This window comes from Eurosta solidaginis, chromosome 5 (assembly GCF_040869045.1).
Source record: "Eurosta solidaginis isolate ZX-2024a chromosome 5, ASM4086904v1, whole genome shotgun sequence".
Lineage (NCBI taxonomy): Eukaryota > Metazoa > Arthropoda > Insecta > Diptera > Tephritidae > Eurosta > Eurosta solidaginis.
In genome coordinates, this window is record NC_090323.1 from 31,182,299 (window position 1) to 31,202,831 (window position 20,533).

Sequence of the window (20,533 nt, forward strand, 5' to 3'; positions counted from 1 at the left end):
CTTAGGGGGAGCTATTCTCGCCTCATTGTGTAGGTGTTGTTCTGGGGACATAAGAAGACAGCCAGTAGCGGTTCTCAGGGCAGTGCTTTGACAGACCTGTTGTTGTTGTTGTAGTGATAAAGTTGCTCCCCGGAGGCTTTGGGGAGTGTTATCGATGTGATGGTCCTTTGCCGGATACAGATCCGGTACGCTCCGGTAACACAGCTCCATTAAGGAGCTAGCCCGACCATCTCGGGAACGATTTATATGGCCACATTAATCCTTCAGGCCATCCCTACCTCCCCACCCCTAAGGTTTGGCGACCATATCGGGGACGCGCATGCAATCGGCTAGCCAATTGCTTTGCAAGTGATAATGAGCGTTTCTTTATCTTTTCCACAAGTAATGCCAGCAAGAGATTTGAGGAGTTTATTACGGCTCTGATAAGATAATGCTCGGTATTACTTGTAAAGATAGAGAACATCACCATTTCCCCCTTCGTGGTTCATTCGGTGAGCGTAATTGATGCCATAAAGCGGTTAGTTGCAAAGAACAGAAGTATTTAAAGTAAAGACAAAATAATCAACTCAATATTTGGTTTTTGTCGAGGCATGAAAACCTGGATTGTTCGTCGGCAACTTGCCAGGAGCATGAATGAACAAAAAGCAAAATGTCCGGGAATCAAGTTTTAAAGTTAGCTATTTTCAGAAAATCTAGAATTTTTTCATATTCGCTTTACTAAAGCCCAAAAAATGTAGTTGTCTATAGTATAAGCTTTCGGGATTTTAATATAGAACATTCACTGATGAAACCAGTGAAATTGAAAAAACACGCATTTATACTTCTGACAAGAGAACGACGATATAATTTTGAAAAGCTTGTTGCCTATAATTCCCTTTGCTGCACTTTTTTTTAGAAAGTTGTATTTAAAAATTCTTTAAGGCTGTTTCGTAATTCAAAAGCATGAGAGGAAGAACGGTTTACAACTCTCTGTTGGAACGACTCCAAGGATTTATTTCGCCTCTCCATTGTCCAGAAATTTCGCGGTTATGTTCATTTCGATCCACCAATTCTATCATGTTGTAGCATTAAAAAGTTATGTAGAACCAATGTAGCTAAAACAATTGTATATGCATTCTTTGGACAAGCCGATAATGTTGTAAGTAGTATTCGCCAGCGACTTGCCAGAATGCCGAATGTATTCTCAATATGTACTTCTAGCCTTGGACAATACAATATTGTACTTCTCCTTATCATCACTTAAATGTATACCCGGAAAAGGACGCATTAAATTTGTTTTAAGCGGAAATGCGTTATCCCCAACAAAGTAATATGGAAAATTAATAGCTGTTCCTGGCAAATTGGTAGGGTGAGGGATTTCTAATGTTCCATTCAATATTTTGTTTCCAAAGGAACTTCGGGCAAAGACTCCACCATCACTCTTACCTCCCAAAGCACCAATGTCTACATATGTAAAGAGGTAGTTTGCATCACATGCTGCCATAAGAACGATGCTATGAGTCTTTTTATAATTGAAATACAAGGCCCCACTCTTAGATGGGCGTACAATATTGATGTGTTTACCATCAATAGCTCCTAAGCAATTCGGCATTTCTGTCTTAATATAGAAATTTTCGGCAATTATGGCAAGTTCTGCTCGGTTCGGAGGTGATAAGTATACGATATGTAGCTCATCCCAAATGGCATCGCATGTTTCGTATATAACTTTCTTTACAGTTGACACACCTATCTTAAAAGTCCAAGCTAGAAGATTATAATTACAGCCTTGAGCTAAGAACCTAAAAATATATGTTAAAATTATCCACATATACATATATAAAAGTAGTATGTATTGCCTTTTACAAAGACTCAACTAACAAACATACATCAATGTCATAGCCAGGCGCGTTTCTGGACATATTGCTTTTCTGTTCGAGAAGCGACGCAATTTCTCCTTAAGTAGCGTCAATAACAAATTAAAGTTTTCTGTGCTCATCCGCGTTACTTTAAAAAAATGCTCTTTATCTTTTTCCTGCAACTGTTCGAAGCATGTCTTGAAAAATCCCTCTTCTTCTCGCGTCAGGTTCACAGGGCGAACTCACCATCGTCTATTTTTGCACATCATAAATATTTCATTTGCTAAATAAGTGATGTGGGATATCTTAGCAATAGTAGCCACAAAATTGCTGATATTTTGCACAAATTCGCTCATTTTATTCTCCCTTCACTTTTTTTTGGGATTTGGTTTCGTGGAAGTGTCTATATATAAATTTAATTACAATTCCAAGAACGTTGAGCTCCACCAGTTTCCAATGGTAATACCAGAGCCCAGAACCATGTGTAGCAGCTTGCTATTTAGAGTATAATGAATTTGTTGATTGTAGAATGATTCATGTAGCCGACTTTTTAATTTATTTGCAGAATTTCAATCGCAGCTTGCTATTTAGAGTATAATGAATTTGTTGATTGTAGAATGATCGTAGAAATATATCAGATTTATACAGTATACAGAACGAGTTATTTTATTTCCATTAATTCATGTAGCTGACTTTTTAATTTATTTGCAGAATTTCAATCGCAGCTTGCTATTTAGAGTATAATGAATTTGTTGATTGTAGAATGATCGTAGAAATATATCAGATTTATACAGTATACAGAACGAGTTATTTTCATAGTGTACCTATACAAGTGTGTTCACTAAGCGATAAACGTCAAAACTACAAACAGCCTCGCTCACCTGATGCAAATCTCAGGTCTAGGGTTGCATTTTTGGTACGTAAGAGTACCAAGCCGAAAGCAAGCAAGGAGCGTTGTCGCCGGGTGCTACACCGAAGCTTTGCAAAAAGAACTCCGACAGCAAGGCTCAAACGGGCACACCATTATTAAGTGAGCTAATTAAGCAGGCGTCAGCTGCGTTAAATCAGCAAAACCCCCCTGGAGAAAAAAAGATGACCAAGCTAGGCAAGGCGATTGAGGACTTGATGCAGTTCTTCATAGGGCGTAATAATATACACGCGGAAATCAAGCGCTTGGCCTCCGTAATAAAAGTGCTGTACATCGAGTCGGCCCTAGAGGTAAAGAATTTAGAACATAAATTGCGTGCAAGCGAATGCGCCAAGGATAGAAGTCCATCACCCCCAGGAAAGCGACCGAGGAATAATTCGTACTCGACCAAGGAGAACAACGTGGTAAAACCCACTACTACACTAAAAGATGTCTTACCAGGGCACGTGGGTGGTCACAAACGACGGCAAGAAACGCAAGAGAAGACGGAGCGAAAAGAGGAAACTGCAGCCCAAAAGACGGGAGAGTGGCAGTTAGCCAAAAAGAAGAGCAAGAAAAAATCACTTAAGGCTAGGCCGGATGCAATCATCATTTCCAAGGCGGGGGATGCGACGTACGCCGACATATTGCGTAAAGTGAGAAGATGCGACGAATTAAAATCCCTGGGTGATGACGTCAAAACGATTAGAAGAACGGCGAAAGGAGAGCTGTTACTAGAGCTGAAAAAATCGCAAGATGGGAAAACAAGCGCGTACCAAGCAGAAATTGAAGCGGTACTAAAGGACTCGGCTAAAGTTATAACAAAGTCCCAAATGGTCACGCTACAGTGCAGAGATCTCGATGAGATTACTACGCCCGAGGAGATTTGCAACGCCCTCCACCAGCAATGCAACATCAAACTTCCAGATGTGGCTGCCATAAAAAGCATACGCACAGGGTACAGTGGCACGAAGTCGGCACTTATAAGCCTTACAGCGGATGATGCCAAGGTGGTTCTTAATACGCAAAGAATCCGGGTAGGATGGGTTTCCTGCCGAATTAGAGAGCTCAAGCAAGAAAAACGCTGTTATAGGTGCTGGGGCTACGGGCATATAGCTCAGAAATGTAAGGAGACTGTAGATAGGTCCAGCCTATGCAGGAAATGCGGCCAGGAAGGTCATAAGGCTGCAAGTTGCGAAAATGCACCGAAATGCGCGCTATGTGGGGGACAACATTCAGCAGGCAGTTTTAAATGCCCATAACGAGAGGGCAGCAAAATGACTGTCTCATGAGGGTATTGCAGCTCAATTTAAACCATTGCGAGGCAGCCGAAGAGCTATTATCCCAAACAGTCTATGAAGGAGGATATGATATAGTGGTACTCTCTGAACAATACAAAAATCGCCAGGAGCAGGGTTGGCTCTCAGATTCAGCAGGGAAAGCCTCAATTAGGGCACCAGGGAAATTTCTCCCACAGGAAATTATGACGCCAACGGTAGCAGGATTCACGTGGGCAAAAATCAACGGTATATACGTCTTCAGTTGCTATGCCCCTCCGAGCATGACCATCGCCGAGTTCGAAGACATGATATACGGGATCACCATTGAAGCACGAGGTAAACACCCGCTTTTAGTGTGTGGAGACTTCAATGCATGGTCATCTGTGTGGGGAAGTAGACGAACCAACGAAAGAGGGAGAGTTCTCCTCGAAAGCCTTACTTCTTTGAGGCTAGAACTCCTAAATGAACCAGGGATATATACCTTCGATACAGGTACCAGACGATCCATTATAGATCTCACCTTCGCTAGCAGCGAAATAGCAAGACGAGCAAAATGGTCCATAAGCAACGTATACACACACAGCGACCATAAAGCTATTAGCGTAGAGCTGCTCGAAACTCCACGAACGGTAGCAGCAAGACATCGACAAAGTAGGAAATGGAAACAGCACCTTTTCGAACCACAAATATTTGACATTATCTGGAAGGACGCCATAGTACGAGAATCGCATGCGGAAGACCAGTCGGTTCAAATCACTAAGTTGCTATGTATTGCATGTGATGCTGCCATGCCCAGAAGTCGCGGAAAAGCACAGCGCACTCCGGTATATTGGTGGAATGACGAAACTGCGGAAGAGCGTAGAAAATGCCACAAAGCACGAAGAATAGCGCAGAGGGCACGCTCATCACCACGATATGCAGAGCTACACAGCACCTATGTCGCACAAAGAAAGGTACTTAAAAATGCCATAAAAAAGAGCAAGAAGTTATGCTTTAGGGAACTGCTGGATAATGTCGACCTAGATCCTTGGGGATCAGCCTACAGAACTGTGATGGCCAAAGTTAAAGGACCGATATCACAGCAACCTACGTGCCCGATACTGATGAATATTATTGTTGAAACACTTTTCCCGGCGCAAGATCGTTGGACTTATCCAAGCGAGGATCTAGAAAGTACGGAAATTCCGCAAATTACAGAGCAAGAGGTGCTGGACGCTGCAAAAAGAGTTGCTGATAACAAATCCCCAGGACCCGAGGAAGTACCAAACATAGCCCTTAAACCCGCGATTACAACTAGGGCTACATTATTTACTGATCTATTTAATGCCTGTATGCAAGAAGGCGTGTTCCCTCGCCCGTGAAAACGACAAAGACTTGTCCTATTGCTGAAACGTAGTAAACAGCCGGACCAACCATCCTCATATAGGCCACTTTGTATGCTGGATTCCCTAGGGAAGATTTTCGAGCGTATAATTAGTGAGCGCCCACAGCTGACTCTAGAAAGACCAGGTGGCTTATCGAATAGTCAATATGGATTTCGCAAATCAAGATCCACCGTAGATGCAATACAAACAGTCGTCAATATAGCTAGAGAAGCTATCTCTGGAGGCCAAAATAAAAGGAAGTTCTGTGCACTGATTATGTTGGACATCAAGAATGCTTTTAACACTGCGAACTGGATGCAGATAATGGCAGCGCTGCAAAGCTTCGGCACTCCAGCTTACTTACGCAGAATTATAGGTAGCTATCTTAAAGACAGAGTACTTCTTTTTGACACGGATCAAGGAGCAAAAGAGTACAAAATCACAGGAGGCGTCCCACAGGGATCTGTTTTCGGTCCAACGCTTTGGAATGTAATGTATGGCGGGGTGCTAAAGATAGATCTACCAGAAAACACGCAAATTGTGGGATATGCTGATGATATTGCAGTGGTAGTAGTGGCCAAGAAACTGGACCTGCTTCAAGCATTATGTAATGACGCCGTAGCAAGAATAAAGGAATGGCTGACCAATACAGGACTGGAGTTGGCTAGCCAAAAGACGGAAGTGTTATTAGTAAGCTCCAAACGGTCGGCGAACGAGTTAGTCTTAACTGTCGGGGATCATCAAATCACCTCAAAGGATTCCTTAAAATACTTAGGAGTGCACATTGACTCTAAGTTAACTTTCAAAGAGCACTTCAGAGCGGTGGGGGAGAAAATTACCAAAGTTAATGGATCACTTATGCGAATAATGCCTAACATTGGTGGTCCGAGCGAAGCTATACGTCAGCTATTGTCCACAGTAACCAGCTCAATAATACTATACGCAGCACCAGTGTGGTATGGATCTAAACAGACCCATCAAAAATATATATTAGCAGCGTACCGACTTGCTTCTTTAAGAATAGCAAGTGCTTATCGGACGGTGTCCGACGACGCGATCCTGGTTCTAACCCGGAAAATCCCAGTGGACTTACTGGCAAGTGAAATGGCCGATCTGTATAACACTAATATCGAGCGACCATCTGAAGAAGACAAGAAAAGAGCAAGGACACAAACAATAGCTAAGTGGCAAGAACGGTGGGAGGCCTCGAGTAAAGGGCGTTGGACTTTCACACTAGTTTGGAACGTAGCTCAATGGAATGAGCGGAAGCACGGCGAACTGAACTACCATCTCACGCAGATAATGAGTGGACATGGCGGTTTCAAAGAGTATTTATGGAAGCGTAGGATAGAGGAAGATCCTCATTGCCCAATGTGTACCACAGAGTTAGAAAACGCAGAACACGTCATGTTCTACTACCCCCGTTTCCACGAAGAAAGACTCACCTTGCATGGAGTCTTTGGGGAGGAATCTACCACGAGAAATTTAGTTTCACATATGTGCAACAGGAAAGAATGCTGGACTGCAGTGAGCAAAATGGCATTTATAGTAATGACACGCCTGATGGATGCTGAGAGGGAGCGCAGAAATATGCGCATGCGAAGCAGTGTCGATTAAATGGACACTCAGAGCAAATAGCGGGAACCTGGACGCAGGGACAACAGTAGGCTCTTAAAAAATGATAAATATGGAACGCCACCCTGAATTAATGCGAAAGTGGTGCCGGGGTGGGCGACGGTTCCAGAACGGGGCTGTTTTTTAGTCTACGGACACACGGTTGCTGCGACGGCAGCAATTATGGTGCATTAGGCATTTTTCAGCCTCCCCGCAAAAAAAAAAAAAAAGAGTACTTCAAGCTGAGTTGCATTTGATAGTTTAATAAAACTTTGTAGTATTTACAGATAAAATAGTTGCATATATTTCTGCGGAAATAAGAATACTAGAAGATTTGTAGCCTGCAAAAATGTGGAAACAGACGGAAAGCAAAATTTATTTAAATTAGAGTCAAAATATAAAGAGCCACGCGTGTAACATGGGGCGTTTCATTGTTTTTCGCATGGTGTTGTCAAAGCGTAGGCACGCAACCAAAGCATTTATGTAAATTTTTCGATACTTCTCCCGACAGATGAATTAATGAATGCAACACAACAAAAGCGTCTGTGTAAATCCGTCTTAATTTTTGTAGCTATGAAACTCTCCTGCAAATAAAATGGTTCTGTAAGTGCAAACAAATCAAACTCCTATATGACACTGCTTTATTTTCTATGTATTTTTCTTGTATTTTCTTTTATATTTTTTGTCGAGGGAGCCAATAAGGTTTCAGCACTGATGTAAGCGTGTGAAAAATATTTAAAAAAACTAACGAAGTACAAGAAAAATACAACGTAGTTCATTAAAAACAAACAAGCCAGGTTGTATTTCGATAGGTTTTTTTGACATTAGGCCGTTTTTTCTTTATTTTTTCTGACAAATGAAAATTTTCTTTTTAGTTTCAAAATTTTGTGCATAAAAACACAACTAAATTCAAAGTGTAAATTGCGTGTGCAAATGAGTTTTCAATAAGTGTACATTTTTCAGTTTTTCATAGTTAAGGAATTGACCTCCAGATTTATCCCCCAGCGGGTAAGGGGGTCAGAATATACCCGCGGTAGGTATGCCTGTCGTAAGAGGCGACTAAAATACCAGATTCAAGGGGTGTGTAGCGCAACCCTTCAGGTTGCCAGGGCTATATATAGCTTCTCCAAACCCAATTGTCAACATCACCTATCCGCGGCGAATCCTGTTTCACTAACAGACGAGGCCCTGACGACCCCAAGCTCCTCATGGAACTTGGGGGTGGGGAGGGAGGGGATGGCCTGAAGGTTTAATGTGGCCACATAAATCGTTCCACAGATGGTCGGGCTAGCACCTTAATGGTGCTGTGGTACCGGATCTGTATCCGGCAAAGGATCATCACATCGATAACACTCCCCAAAGCCTTCGGGGAGCAACCTTATCGCTACAACAACAACCTCCAGATTCTTGTGTTACAAAAATATAGTGAACTTTGTGTACAGAAATTCAAATTAATAAGTTTTTCACAATAATTTGAAAAACTCTACGTTTTCTCTGCTTTTTACACTTAAAGGAGTAACCCTCCATTATAAATTAAACTTTTAATGCAAATCAATAACTCTGAACTGAACACTTTTCGCCATGATATAAAATTAAAATGCTGTGGAACAGGAGCAACACTTTTGTGACTACGTAAACCCTGTTTCAATCTTTTACGTCTCTGCACTGAACCCTAATTGACCGTTTTCAACCGAAACAACAATGGCAACCCAGGTTTTCCCGTTATGCTCACTTAAGCGAGTGCCTGTCAGAAAGAAGTCAACACACTTGTACCTGTACACTATGGTTATTTTATTTCCATTAATTCATGTAGCTGACTTTTTAATTTATTTGCAGAATTCCAATCAACTTGGCGGGACGCTTGTTTTGACAATGAAATTTTAAAATACATCAGCTGTTCGAAACAGCGCTGCCACTGTAGCTGTGGTTGCCATTGTAACCAAGTAGCCAACGCATGGCTACGATTGTTGTCAAGTTTTGCTTTGCTGTAGCTGTGGTCTGTATCCGCCGTGTTGAATGTGGCCAGCCCTTCTCACTTAGTGTCACTCATAATCGTCACAATACGTTTAAGCACTAGCGGTCGTGGCTTCCAATGTGCCAAATATGAAATAAACACTCAAGAAAAATTTTCTCAGAAGATAAACATTGGAGGGATTTTTTTCAATAGACAAAGACGTTTTTGCTCCATTTATGATATCAATTTTTATAATAAATAAATAAATAAGTGCAAGCCGCGATAACCTGCGGAGAGATTTTGGTCCGAGCTTGTGTTCCAATTTGCGTGGAGATCCTTTTTAATTTTCCTACAAATTTTTCGGAATTTTTATAATAATGCAGAAAATATCAATGTACATATATTAGAAAGGTTTTTCTTTTGTTTTTAGAAAAATTTTAATGTTTTAAGAAGAAATTCGTAGTGCGAAAAATCATTCCCATTTGGGGGAAAAAATTGTTTGAGTGTAGAATTGAATTTTGTGTCACAGATTTACAGAGCTTCGATGGCTTTTTGAGGGGGACTCTCCACCAGTTAGTTGCAATAAAATATCTTCAGGTCATAAATGTGGCGCAGAGATTGAGTTACTTGAATGCAGTTTATAAGGATATTTCCCAGGCGAAGCAGCCTAAACGGAATAGTAAGAAATGTTATCTTTAAACTTCATAGCGTAAGGAAACCCCTTTATCCTACGTTTAAAATTTACTAAACATAAAACGCTTTGCAAATAATTTTCTTTCCCATTTTACAGAAGTAAGATTTATAGCACTTTTTATTAAGTTCAAAATACTTATGACGCAGTTTAGCATAACGAACGTAATCCGAATGTAAACCAGTCTTCTTATATAATTTGAAGTAACATGACTTTTTGTTAAAGAGTTTAGTTCCTTAGTGATCCAGGCTTGCATTGATTAATTGTATTGTAACGAATTTGCTGCAAATCCTCTTATTTGCCCCTTTTGCTAGGTTCGTATCGCTAAACTGTTGAATAAATAACTCCAATATTGAATAATAGAAAAATGGCCTTTATTAAAATACTTCACAATAACACTCAAACTGTGCAACGAATAGCTTAATAACCAAACTGATATCTTAAAGGAAACTGATTTTCAAAATAATAGTGCTATTACTCGCTAGATATCGTCTTACTCGTAACTGCTTGACAATTCAAATCAAACTGAATTACATTTTACTCGCTTGTGCCGCTTTTATAGTTTACGCTGCATACATCTAGGCTCTTCTATTTCCAGAACTTACCAACTATTTCGAGTGTTTATAGTTCTCATATAGTTTCTACTTGTTTACAATTTTCTACTTTTCAGCGTCTCTCAGATGTATGTGAGTTTGTAGTTTACAGTCTCTCGCACACACATAGGCGTATAAGTAAATGCATCTGTGTGTGACATCTCTCGGCTGCCTTATATATGTGTATACATGATTTGATTATTGACGTAAACATCGCTTAGCATCGCCTTAGTGATGGTATAGCTTAGGGATGCTAATATCCGTGACAGTATGAACAAATACGTTTGGACACATATGTACTTTTCTTATAAAGTTTGAATAATACCATTAAAATAACGTTCTAATCGACGTCCGTATTATGTTAAGGCCAAGTGGCCAAGTTATCTTAGAAGCTATGACTCAACCCTGTCAGATTAATTATTTTTTATAATTTATAATTATAATTAATAATTTGGGGTCAATATAGTTTAGAAACACAAGCACTTCTTTTCAATAAGCTCAAGTCCCGTATTTTCTTGAATCCAATTCAAGTAGGAAGTGACACGAGTATGTACAACTGGTGCATTATATTCACATCCTCTGTGTGAAGTAAAAGACATAATACCAATTTGAAGCTTTGAAGATGCCAACACCAATGGGCCACCAGAATCACCCTTACCAACTCCAATACAATTGACAGTGGAAGTACACATTTTTCCGCTATCGATAAAAAAAGAACCATATGCTTTAGCACATACTTTGTTCGAGACAACTTCAAAATTGGCAAACTGTAAAACAGGTGAAGGCGTTGTGGATATATCAGATGTACGACCCCATCCAGAACCCATTACAGTTTTACCAATGTAATTGGGATAGCATAAAGCACATTTTGGTAGGGACACCGGTTTAATGGCATCTGAATATTTTACAGCTGGAATCTTGATCAAAGCTATATCATTTATAATAGTTTCCATATCGAATTCGGGATGAACTTTAATGTCACATTTGTGCACCTCCAGGCGTACAATGGGATCTAAGCGAGTGATGCTGCCTAAGTATACGGTCCCACTGATAGCACTGAAATTGAAAGGATTGACGTTATTGGGTGACTAACTTAAATAATTTTTCTTTTCGAAAATTGTCTCACACCCCAAAACATACGGTACATATAATTCAAAACTTACGTAAAAGTACAATGAGCAGTCGTTAGCACCCATTCATTGCTTATTAGAGATCCACCACAAAAGTTAGAATATTCACCCTCAGATAACACCAAATAAGCTTGATAAGGAAATTCATTAGCAGGAGCCGTTTGACCATTTGCTATACGTGGACTTACAGCTACATTTTGCACAATTGACCCCAAGCGTTCACGTTGTGTATTTCTAAGTCCCCGATTTTCAAGCGCTGCGGCGATGCACAGTAGGAGCGACAAAGCTATCAACAATTTCATGTTGCTGCTGTTAAAGCAAATCTAGACTGACTAAAGCATAATCTATTTTGGTTTATTTATAGTTTAGTGTAATAGCGTACTATGGGATAGTTTGCAATGTTTTGTTATAAATGCATATATTTCAGCAATTCAAAGTATATGCGTATTTGGCTGCGCAACAAGCGAGATTTTTATTTTCTATCGATTACTGATACTTCAAAGAGATTTTAACTTTTCACGTTAACTCCAAAGTTTCAATCGGTGAAGAAAGAACAGAAAAGTGATCTTATATATAAAAGTTTAGTGTCACAGTGTTTGTGGCTGAATTCCTTCGAAACGGCTCGACCAATTCTCATGAATTTTTCTGAACAGCGAACTCTTAATTTTTTTTTTACAGAACATTTTATACCTACAACCTTCTGTGACTGGGACTGGAACTATCACTGGGACTTGGGCTGGGACTGGGACTGAGACTGGGACTGGGACAGGGAATGTGGGATGGAGAAGCATAAAAAAGCTAGAGAGAAGAAAAAGGATGGAAGGAGGGGTTAGGTTAGGTTGAAATCTTATAAAAAAATGTTGAAAGTGTTACTTTTCGTATGACACGTCGATTGGTACTTATTAATTTGTTAGAGCTGGTTTAAAGAAGCAGTCGAGACTTGTTTTTTTTTTCTTTTATGTAATAGCTTTTCACAATTTTCGCCCGCATATTAGTCAGATCTGATATCTGCTTTGCATCATTATTGATCTCATACCGCTTATTCAAGGTACTGATGCATCAAACTGCTTCCGAAAAACTCATTTTCTGTCGTTGCATATCTTGCTCGACAGCTGATTCTTCGTTATCATTATCGGACACTTTGCAATCTTCGTCATCTTCCGTAATTTGATCGTCGTTCCAATTTTCAATGTCGTCAATGCTGACGTCAATACCACCCACCCTTGACAAAAACACAAAAATAGGTTAATAACCTCACTTGCTTTTATTGTTAAACAAACGGTTGGATTTGAAAAAATGTATGAGCTCAGAAAAGTTAACCAATAGATAGTTAACTTTTTAGAGCGGGACGTGGATGCTTAAATTTAGTCAACTTAGCCAAGCGATTAACTTTCTCGCGACCTAACTTTTTCGCGATTCTACTGTATATCTCTATATACATATAAAAATCAAATTCTGTGTGTGTGTTCCTATGGAAACGTATTTCCCACACTTCAATCATCTCCAAATTTTGGCTATGGGTTCCTTTGATCAAGGCGAAGGTTTTTCATATTTCAGAACTAAGAATTTTAAATTAAAATTTTACTTTTTTTCCAGTTTCGGTTTTTTTCTCCGGACTTTTGAAAATACCTTTTTTCCAAGCCAAATTGCAAATACAATTAATAAACAATTTTTCAAAATTACAATTGAACTGATTTATACCACTTTACGAAATTTCGTCCGGTTTCCAGCAAATGGCGTTGCACTAACAAGATTTTGACAACCTTACTTTTTTTCTCAATAACAATAAGAATCTGCTATAAATGTATGGAGTGTGTCTCAAGTATTTCTTATTTGACTTTTATGTATATCTCATTATTCAATAACAAACGACGGAACAGATTCTAACTGATAAAAAATCATTTCCGTCCAAAAAATTTGAAAATAACAAATCAACGACAGAATTTCCAGTTTTTTATTTAAACTTGCAATTAAACGTATAAATGAAAATGGATGTGTGTGTGTCTGACCTATGGGCGTCCAAAGTACTCAAGCGATCTTGACAAATATTTCACAGTAGGTTCACGTGATCACCCGGTGTTTTTCACCCGGTGTAGAAGGTATCCAATATTTGGTAAAGAAATTCCAGAAATAAAAAAATAATGTGGTAGAGGTGGGGGGAGTAGAAAAGAAAGTGGAAATAGAAGAAAGAGTGGAAGTGAAGATGGTAATGGAAGGGAGTAAATAAAAAATGTTCAGTTAGCTATATTTCGTATGTAGATTCCATATATGAGGTCATTTAAGTAGAAGAGGTAGGAAGAGTGGAAGTGGGAGTGAATGTTGGAGTAGAAGTGAAACAAAAATTTAAATTTTCTATATCTAGATAATTATCTGAGGGGGGTATACAATATTTGATATATATAAATCCTATATAAGAAGTAATTCAGGTGGGTGTGGAAGCGGGAGTGCTGGGGGAATGAGAGTGGGTGTTTGAGTATTTGATCTCTGTAACTATTTAAGTACTCCATCAATATTTGGTATATATGCAGATTCCATATAAGATATAATTTAGGTGAGAGAGGTAGAGGGCCTTGAAGTGGGAGTAGGAACAGGAGTGGGGGAAAAATATTGTCAATACGCGATATCTCCGTAATTTTTTGAAATGGTATCCAATATTTGGTATTTAGATTCCATATAAGAGGTAATTTAGGTGGCGGAGTTAAGGGGAATGGGGAAGGGAGTGATAGTGTGAATGGGAATGAGAGTGGCAGTGGAAATTAGAGTGGGATTGGAAGTGAGAATGGGTTTGGGAGTGATATTGAGATTGAGAACTAGAATGATAAGGAAGTGAAGTTAAAGAGAAAAAGGAAAGGACAGGAATAAGAAGGAGAAGTAGAGGAAAAAGTGGAAAAGTTGTAGTCTATTCGATAATATAGAGAGTGATAGAGGTTAGGAGGGTCCACTTTTCAAATATAGGACAGGAAAACGTCTGCCGGGTACGTTAGTAGCTAAACAACTAAAAATGAGATACAACTCTTCTAGAAGGCATGCTAGTGAAACGACTAGACCTAAGGAGAAATGGGCGAACGAGAGTATAAAACCAGCGCAAGCTGAAGAATCAGTAATCAGTTTGATAAGTTAGAAATATGGAGATAGATGGAGCAAGGAAGAAGGACAGGGAGCTAGAAAGAAAAAAGGTATGATAAAGACGGAAAGGAAGAAAGAGACGCAATGAGGGGAGTGAACAAAACGATAAAGAAAAGGAGGAGAGAGTGGGAGGTAGCTTAGGTTAGGTTGAACTGGCCGGTCCATAAGGACCTCACATAGACTGAATGAGTCCGTAGTGTTGCTAGAAATTTATTTTACGACCAAACTGATAAATCCTATCAAAAACCAGGACCTATGTTATAAATTAACTCCGTCTTCTTGGCAAATACTAAAAGCTTTCTTGGACTTATGCCACTTGCTGCTTCTAGATATGACAGCTGTATCGCTTCTAATATCTGGAGTCTTAGCCTGGTAAGCGCAGGGCACGAGCACAAAACATGTTCGACCGATTCCTCCTCTAACCCGCACTTCCTACATCTGCCATCTATCACTGACCAAGCCTAATTTAAAGGCATGTGACGCTAAAAGGCTGTGTTTGGTCGGAATACCCGTCATGCGACACAGTCCTCTCCTTTTAATGATAGGAATAATTTTGTTAGTCTAATGTTGTAAGACCTACACATGATCTTCGAGGCTTTACAGCTTTGCGCTTGGGTACACGCCTTTCGCGTTTTGTTGATCATGTGCAACTCTCGCCTTCTCTTAATCTTGCCCAATATAAGTGGGACGACTACGGAGCAAGCTTCGAGGAAATCGCGGGAAATGTATCGAGGTAAGTATCGATACTTTACTCAGTACTTGGAAAAAAGAATCGAGTACGAAATACTAGAGTATTTTTTTGGAAAAGTGCCGATACTACTCACTCAGTACTCGTATCGCTCTATCACTACCCACACCAGCGACAAGGTGCCTTCTATAGTGAGGGAGTGAAGTTTCGTAAAGAGTAGTAAATTTATTCCTTATAACCAAGGCGCTCACTGCCGATATCTTTTTCTGAAATTTGTATGCATTCTTTGAGTTACATCGAATCGAAAAGCATTTTTTGAATAACAATAACTCAAAAATAGTAAATCGAAAGAATAATATGCTGAACTAGTCACCATAAAAATGCTTCGTCATTTGAATTAAAGCATTTCATAGAACGGAAATTTTTTATTTTTTTTCACTCAACTCATTTAACCTTGAGTAAATTTTTGGTTAGAAGTGCCCAATTATAATGCCAATGCCCTTAATGATGAAAAATACAAAATATTTATACAGCTTTTTAGAATGGCCGTTATTTATACATAGTTGGCTCGTGTGAATAAAATGTAAGCATAAACATTTCCTTCTGGATTCAAGGAATTTGAACAATAAAAACACTTCAGCATTTCAATTAAAGCAATTTATAAAATGGAAATTTTTAATTTTTTTTATCACTCAACCCATTTAACCTTGTGTACATTTTTGGTTAGAAGTGCTTAATTAAAATTTCAATGCCCTTGATGATGAAAAATACAAAATATTTCTACCGCTTTTTAAAATGGCCATTATTTATACATAGTTGGCTCGTGTGAATAAAAAATAAGCAAAACATTTCCTTCTGGACTCCAGGCATGTGAACAATAAAAACACTTCCTCATTTAAATTAAACCAATATATAGAACGGAACATTTTTATTTTTCTATCACTCAACCCATTTTACTTTGTGTACATTTTTGGTTAGAAGTGCTTAATTAAAATTTCAATGCCCTTAATGATGTAAAATACAAAATATTTATACAGCTTTTTAAAATGGCCATTATTTATACATAGTTGGCTCGTGTGAATAAAAAATAAGCAAAACATTTCCTTCTAGATTCCAGGAATTTGAACAATAAAAACACTTCCTAATTTGATTTAAACCAATACACAGAACAGAAAATTTTTATTTTTTTATCGCTCTACCCATTTAACCTTTTGTACATTTTTGGATAGAAGTGCTTAATTAAAATCTCAATGCCTTTAATGATAAAAAATACAAAATATTTATACAGCTTTTTTAAAATGGCCGTTATTTATACATAGTTGGCTCGTGTGAATAAAAAATAAGCAAAAACATTTACTTTTAGATTCCAGGAATGTGAACAATAAAAACACTTCCTCATTTGAATTAAACCAATATATAGAACGGGCGGCCACCGTGGTGTGATGGTAGCGTGCTCCGCCTACCACACCTTATGCCCTGGGTTCACACCCCAGGCAAAACAACATCAAAATTTTAGAAATAAGGTTTTCAATTAGAAGAAAATTTTTCTAAGCGGGGTCGCCCCTCGGCAGTGTTTGGCAAGCGCTCCGGGTGTAGTTCTGCCATAAAAAGCTCTCAGTGAAAACTCGTCTGCCTTGCAGATGCCGTTATGAGTCGGCATAAAACATGTAGGTCCCGTACGGCCAATTTGTAGGGGAAATCTAGAGGAGGACGACGGAAATTGGAAGAGAAGCTCGGCCTTAGATCTCTTCGGAGGTTATCGCGCCTTACATTTATTATTTTAATATATAGAACGGAAAATTTTTATTTTTTTTATCGCTCTACCCATTTAACCTTGTGTACATTTTTGGTTAGAAGTGCTTAATTAAAATTTCAATGTCCTTAATGATGAAAAATACAAACTATTTATACAGCTTTTTAGAATTGCCGTTATTTAGACATAGTTGGCTCGTGTGAATAAAATGTAAGCATAAACATTTCCTTCTGGATTCAAGGAATTTGAACAATAAAAACACTTCAGCATTTCAATTAAAGCAATTTATAAATTTTTAATCTTTTTATCACTCAACCCATTTAACCTTGTGTACATTTTTGGTTAGAAGCATGATACAAAAAATGGAGGTAGTTCCATTTAGTGTGACGTTAGCCACTTGACTTTTGCGGGGACAATGACAATTTCACCAAAAACAAGCTACCAGATTGAAAAATGATACGAATTTTTCTAATTTTGTTGGATTTCATATTAACGAATACGACTAAATTACTTTCATAGTTATTTTAAATAAAAAAAGAAAAAAATGAGCCCCATGCCTTGGAAATATTTTAATACGAAATATCAGCCTAGAAAAAAAGGTTTTTAATAAGTTTTTCCAGCTGCCGAAAATTGTTTTGGTGGAAGAAACATGGATCGAAATATGCAAAGCAAGGGAATATAGCCTTCTTAAGTGTTCGTACGTTTGCTTAGCACATTTTGACAAAACATACACATACAACTATAAACATTCTGTGCCCTGTTAGCATTCACATAGATGTGCAGACTTTGGAGCTACACTATTTCTGAATATGCCTTGAGAAATATCCACTGTAGGGACATGAAAATAGGGCCATGCTAAAACAACAGGATTTTTCGTGTATTTCTTTTCTGTCTAGGGGTCAAGCTGCCATTAAGATATGAGTCATTAACCAATGTATGAGTCATTATCCACTATTTTTCAATGAAATTACATGTTTCACTGTATTCTCAATCGATATATATGCACATAAATCGTGCTAAAGCATATTATTATTGTTTCAGATGACCATTGCGTTTTTATCCTAAAGGAAATTTCCATCTCGAAAAACTACAATTTCGCCTTAAACAGTAACGGTATGGCAACGCTTCTGGCAAAACAACAAACATTATGAAACTTCAAAAATCCCCAAATACGTCATAAAATTTTGAGTGGTACTACCTTCTTTTTTGTATCATGGTTAGAAGTGCCTAATTAAAATTTCAATGCCCTTAATGATGAAAAATACAAAATATTTATACAGCCTTTTAAAATGGCCGTTATTTATATATAGTTGGCTCGTGTGAATAAAAAATAAGCAAAAACATTTCCTTCTGGATTCCAGGAATGTGAACAATAAAAACACTTCCTCATTTAAATTAAACCAATATATAGAACGGAAAATTTTTATTTTTTTATCACTCAACCCATTTACGGAAAGGAAAATTCTTATTTTTTTATCACTCAACCCATTTAACTTTGTGTACATTTTTGGTTAGAAGTGCCTAATTAAAATTTCAATGCCCTTAACGATGAGAAATACAAACTATTTATACAGCTTTTTAAAATGGCCATAATTTATACATAGTTGGCTCGTGTGAATAAAAAATAAGCAAAAACATTTTCTTCTGGATTCCAGGAATGTGAACAATAAAAACACTTCCTCATTTAAACTAAACCAATATATAGAACGGAAAATTTTTATTTTTTTATCACTCAACCCATTTAACCTTGTGTACATTTTTGATTAGAAGTGCCTAATTAAAATTTCAATGCCCTTAATGATGAAAAATACAAAATATTTATACAGCTTTTTTAAAATTTATGGTTGGCTCGTGTGAATAAAAAATAAGCAAGAAAATTCTTATTTTTTTATCACTCAACCCATTTAACTTTGTGTACACTTTTGGTTAGAAGTGCTTAATTAAAATTTCTATGCCCTTAACGATGAAAAATACAAACTATTTATACAGTTTTTTAAAATGGCCATAATTTATACATAGTTGGCTCGTGTGAATAAAAAATAAGCAAAAACATTTCCTTCTGGATTCCACGAATGTGAACAATAAAAACACTTCCTCATTTAAATTAAACCAATATATAGAACGGAAAATTTTTATTTTTTTATCACTCAACCCATTTAACCTTGTGTACATTTCTGGTTAGAAGTGCCTAATTAAAATTTCAATGCCCTTAATGATGAGAAATACAAACTATTTATACAGCTTTTTAAAATGGCCATAATTTATACATAGTTGGCTCGTGTGAATAAAAAATAAGCAAAAACATTTTCTTCTGGATTCCAGGAATGTGAACAATAAAAACACTTCCTCATTTAAACTAAACCAATATATAGAACGGAAAATTTTTATTTTTTTATCACTCAACCCATTTAACCTTGTGTACATTTTTGATTAGAAGTGCTTAATTAAAATTTCAATGCCCTTAATGATGAAAAATACAAAATATTTATACAGCTTTTTTAAAATTTATGGTTGGCTCGTGTGAATAAAAAATAAGCAAGAAAATTCTTATTTTTTTATCACTCAACCCATTTAACTTTGTGTACACTTTTGGTTAGAAGTGCTTAATTAAAATTTCTATGCCCTTAACGATGAGAAATACAAACTATTTATACAGTTTTTTAAAATGGCCATAATTTATACATAGTTGGCTCGTGTGAATAAAAAATAAGTAAAAACATTTCCTTCTGGATTCCAGGAATGTGAACAATAAAAACACTTCCTCATTTAAATTAAACCAATATATAGAACGGAAAATTTTTATTTTTTTATCACTCAACCCATTTAACCTTGTGTACATTTCTGGTTAGAAGTGCCTAATTAAAATTTCAATGCCCTTAATGATGAATAATACAAAATATTTATACAGCTTTTTTAAAATGGCCGTTATTTATATATAGTTGGCTCGTGTGAATAAAAAATAAGCAAAAACATTTCCTTCTGGATTCCAGGAATGTGAACAAAAAAAAAAAACACTTCCTCATTTAAATTAAACCAATATATAGAACGGTAAATTTTTATTTTTTATCAAACAACCCATTTAACCGTGTGTACATTTTTGGTTAGAAGTGTCTAATTAAAATTCCAATGCCCTTAATGATGAGAAATACAAACTATTTGTACAGCTTTTTAGAATGGCCGTTATTTATACATAGTTGGCTCGTGTGAATAAAATGTAAGCATAAACATTTCCTTCTGGATTCAAGGAATTTGAACAATAAAAACACTTCCTCATTTAAATTAAACCAATATATAGAACGGAAAATTCTTATTTTTTATCACTCAACCCATTTAACCTTGTGTACATTTTTGGTTAGAAGTGCCTAATTAAAATTTCAATGCCCTTAATGATGAAAAATAAAAACTATTTATACAGCTTTTTAGAATGGCCGTTATTTATACATAGTTGGCTCGTGCGAATAAAAAATAAGCAAAAACATTTCCTTCTGGATTCCAGGAATGTGAACAATAAAAACACTTCCTCATTTAAATTAAACCAATATATAGAACGGAAAATTCTTATTTTTTATCACTCAACCCATTTAACCTTGTGTACATT

General features: G+C 37.3%; 2 protein-coding genes and 1 pseudogene across 2 annotated transcripts in view; all 3 read right to left on the reverse strand.

Moving 5' to 3' along the window:
* Nucleotides 1-505: 505 nt before the first annotated feature.
* LOC137252436 (uncharacterized) lies at nucleotides 506-2,615 on the reverse strand (annotated as a pseudogene).
* A 7,015-nt stretch (nucleotides 2,616-9,630) lies between these two features.
* Nucleotides 9,631-12,435, reverse strand: LOC137251796 (collagenase-like). The gene is made up of 2 exons (XM_067786658.1): nucleotides 11,402-12,435; nucleotides 9,631-11,294 (listed from the first exon to the last, which is right to left on the reverse strand). Exons 1-2 carry the CDS (start codon nucleotides 11,668-11,670, stop codon nucleotides 10,706-10,708), a joined length of 858 nt encoding a protein of 285 aa, XP_067642759.1. The 5' UTR covers nucleotides 11,671-12,435; the 3' UTR covers nucleotides 9,631-10,705.
* Nucleotides 12,428-20,533, reverse strand: part of LOC137252717 (collagenase-like) — a 44,923-nt gene continuing 36,817 nt past the window's right edge. Inside the window, exon 5 of the mRNA XM_067788772.1 lies at nucleotides 12,428-12,590. Coding sequence (XP_067644873.1) covers nucleotides 12,428-12,590 — 163 coding nt within the window. The remainder of the gene's footprint in view (nucleotides 12,591-20,533) is intronic.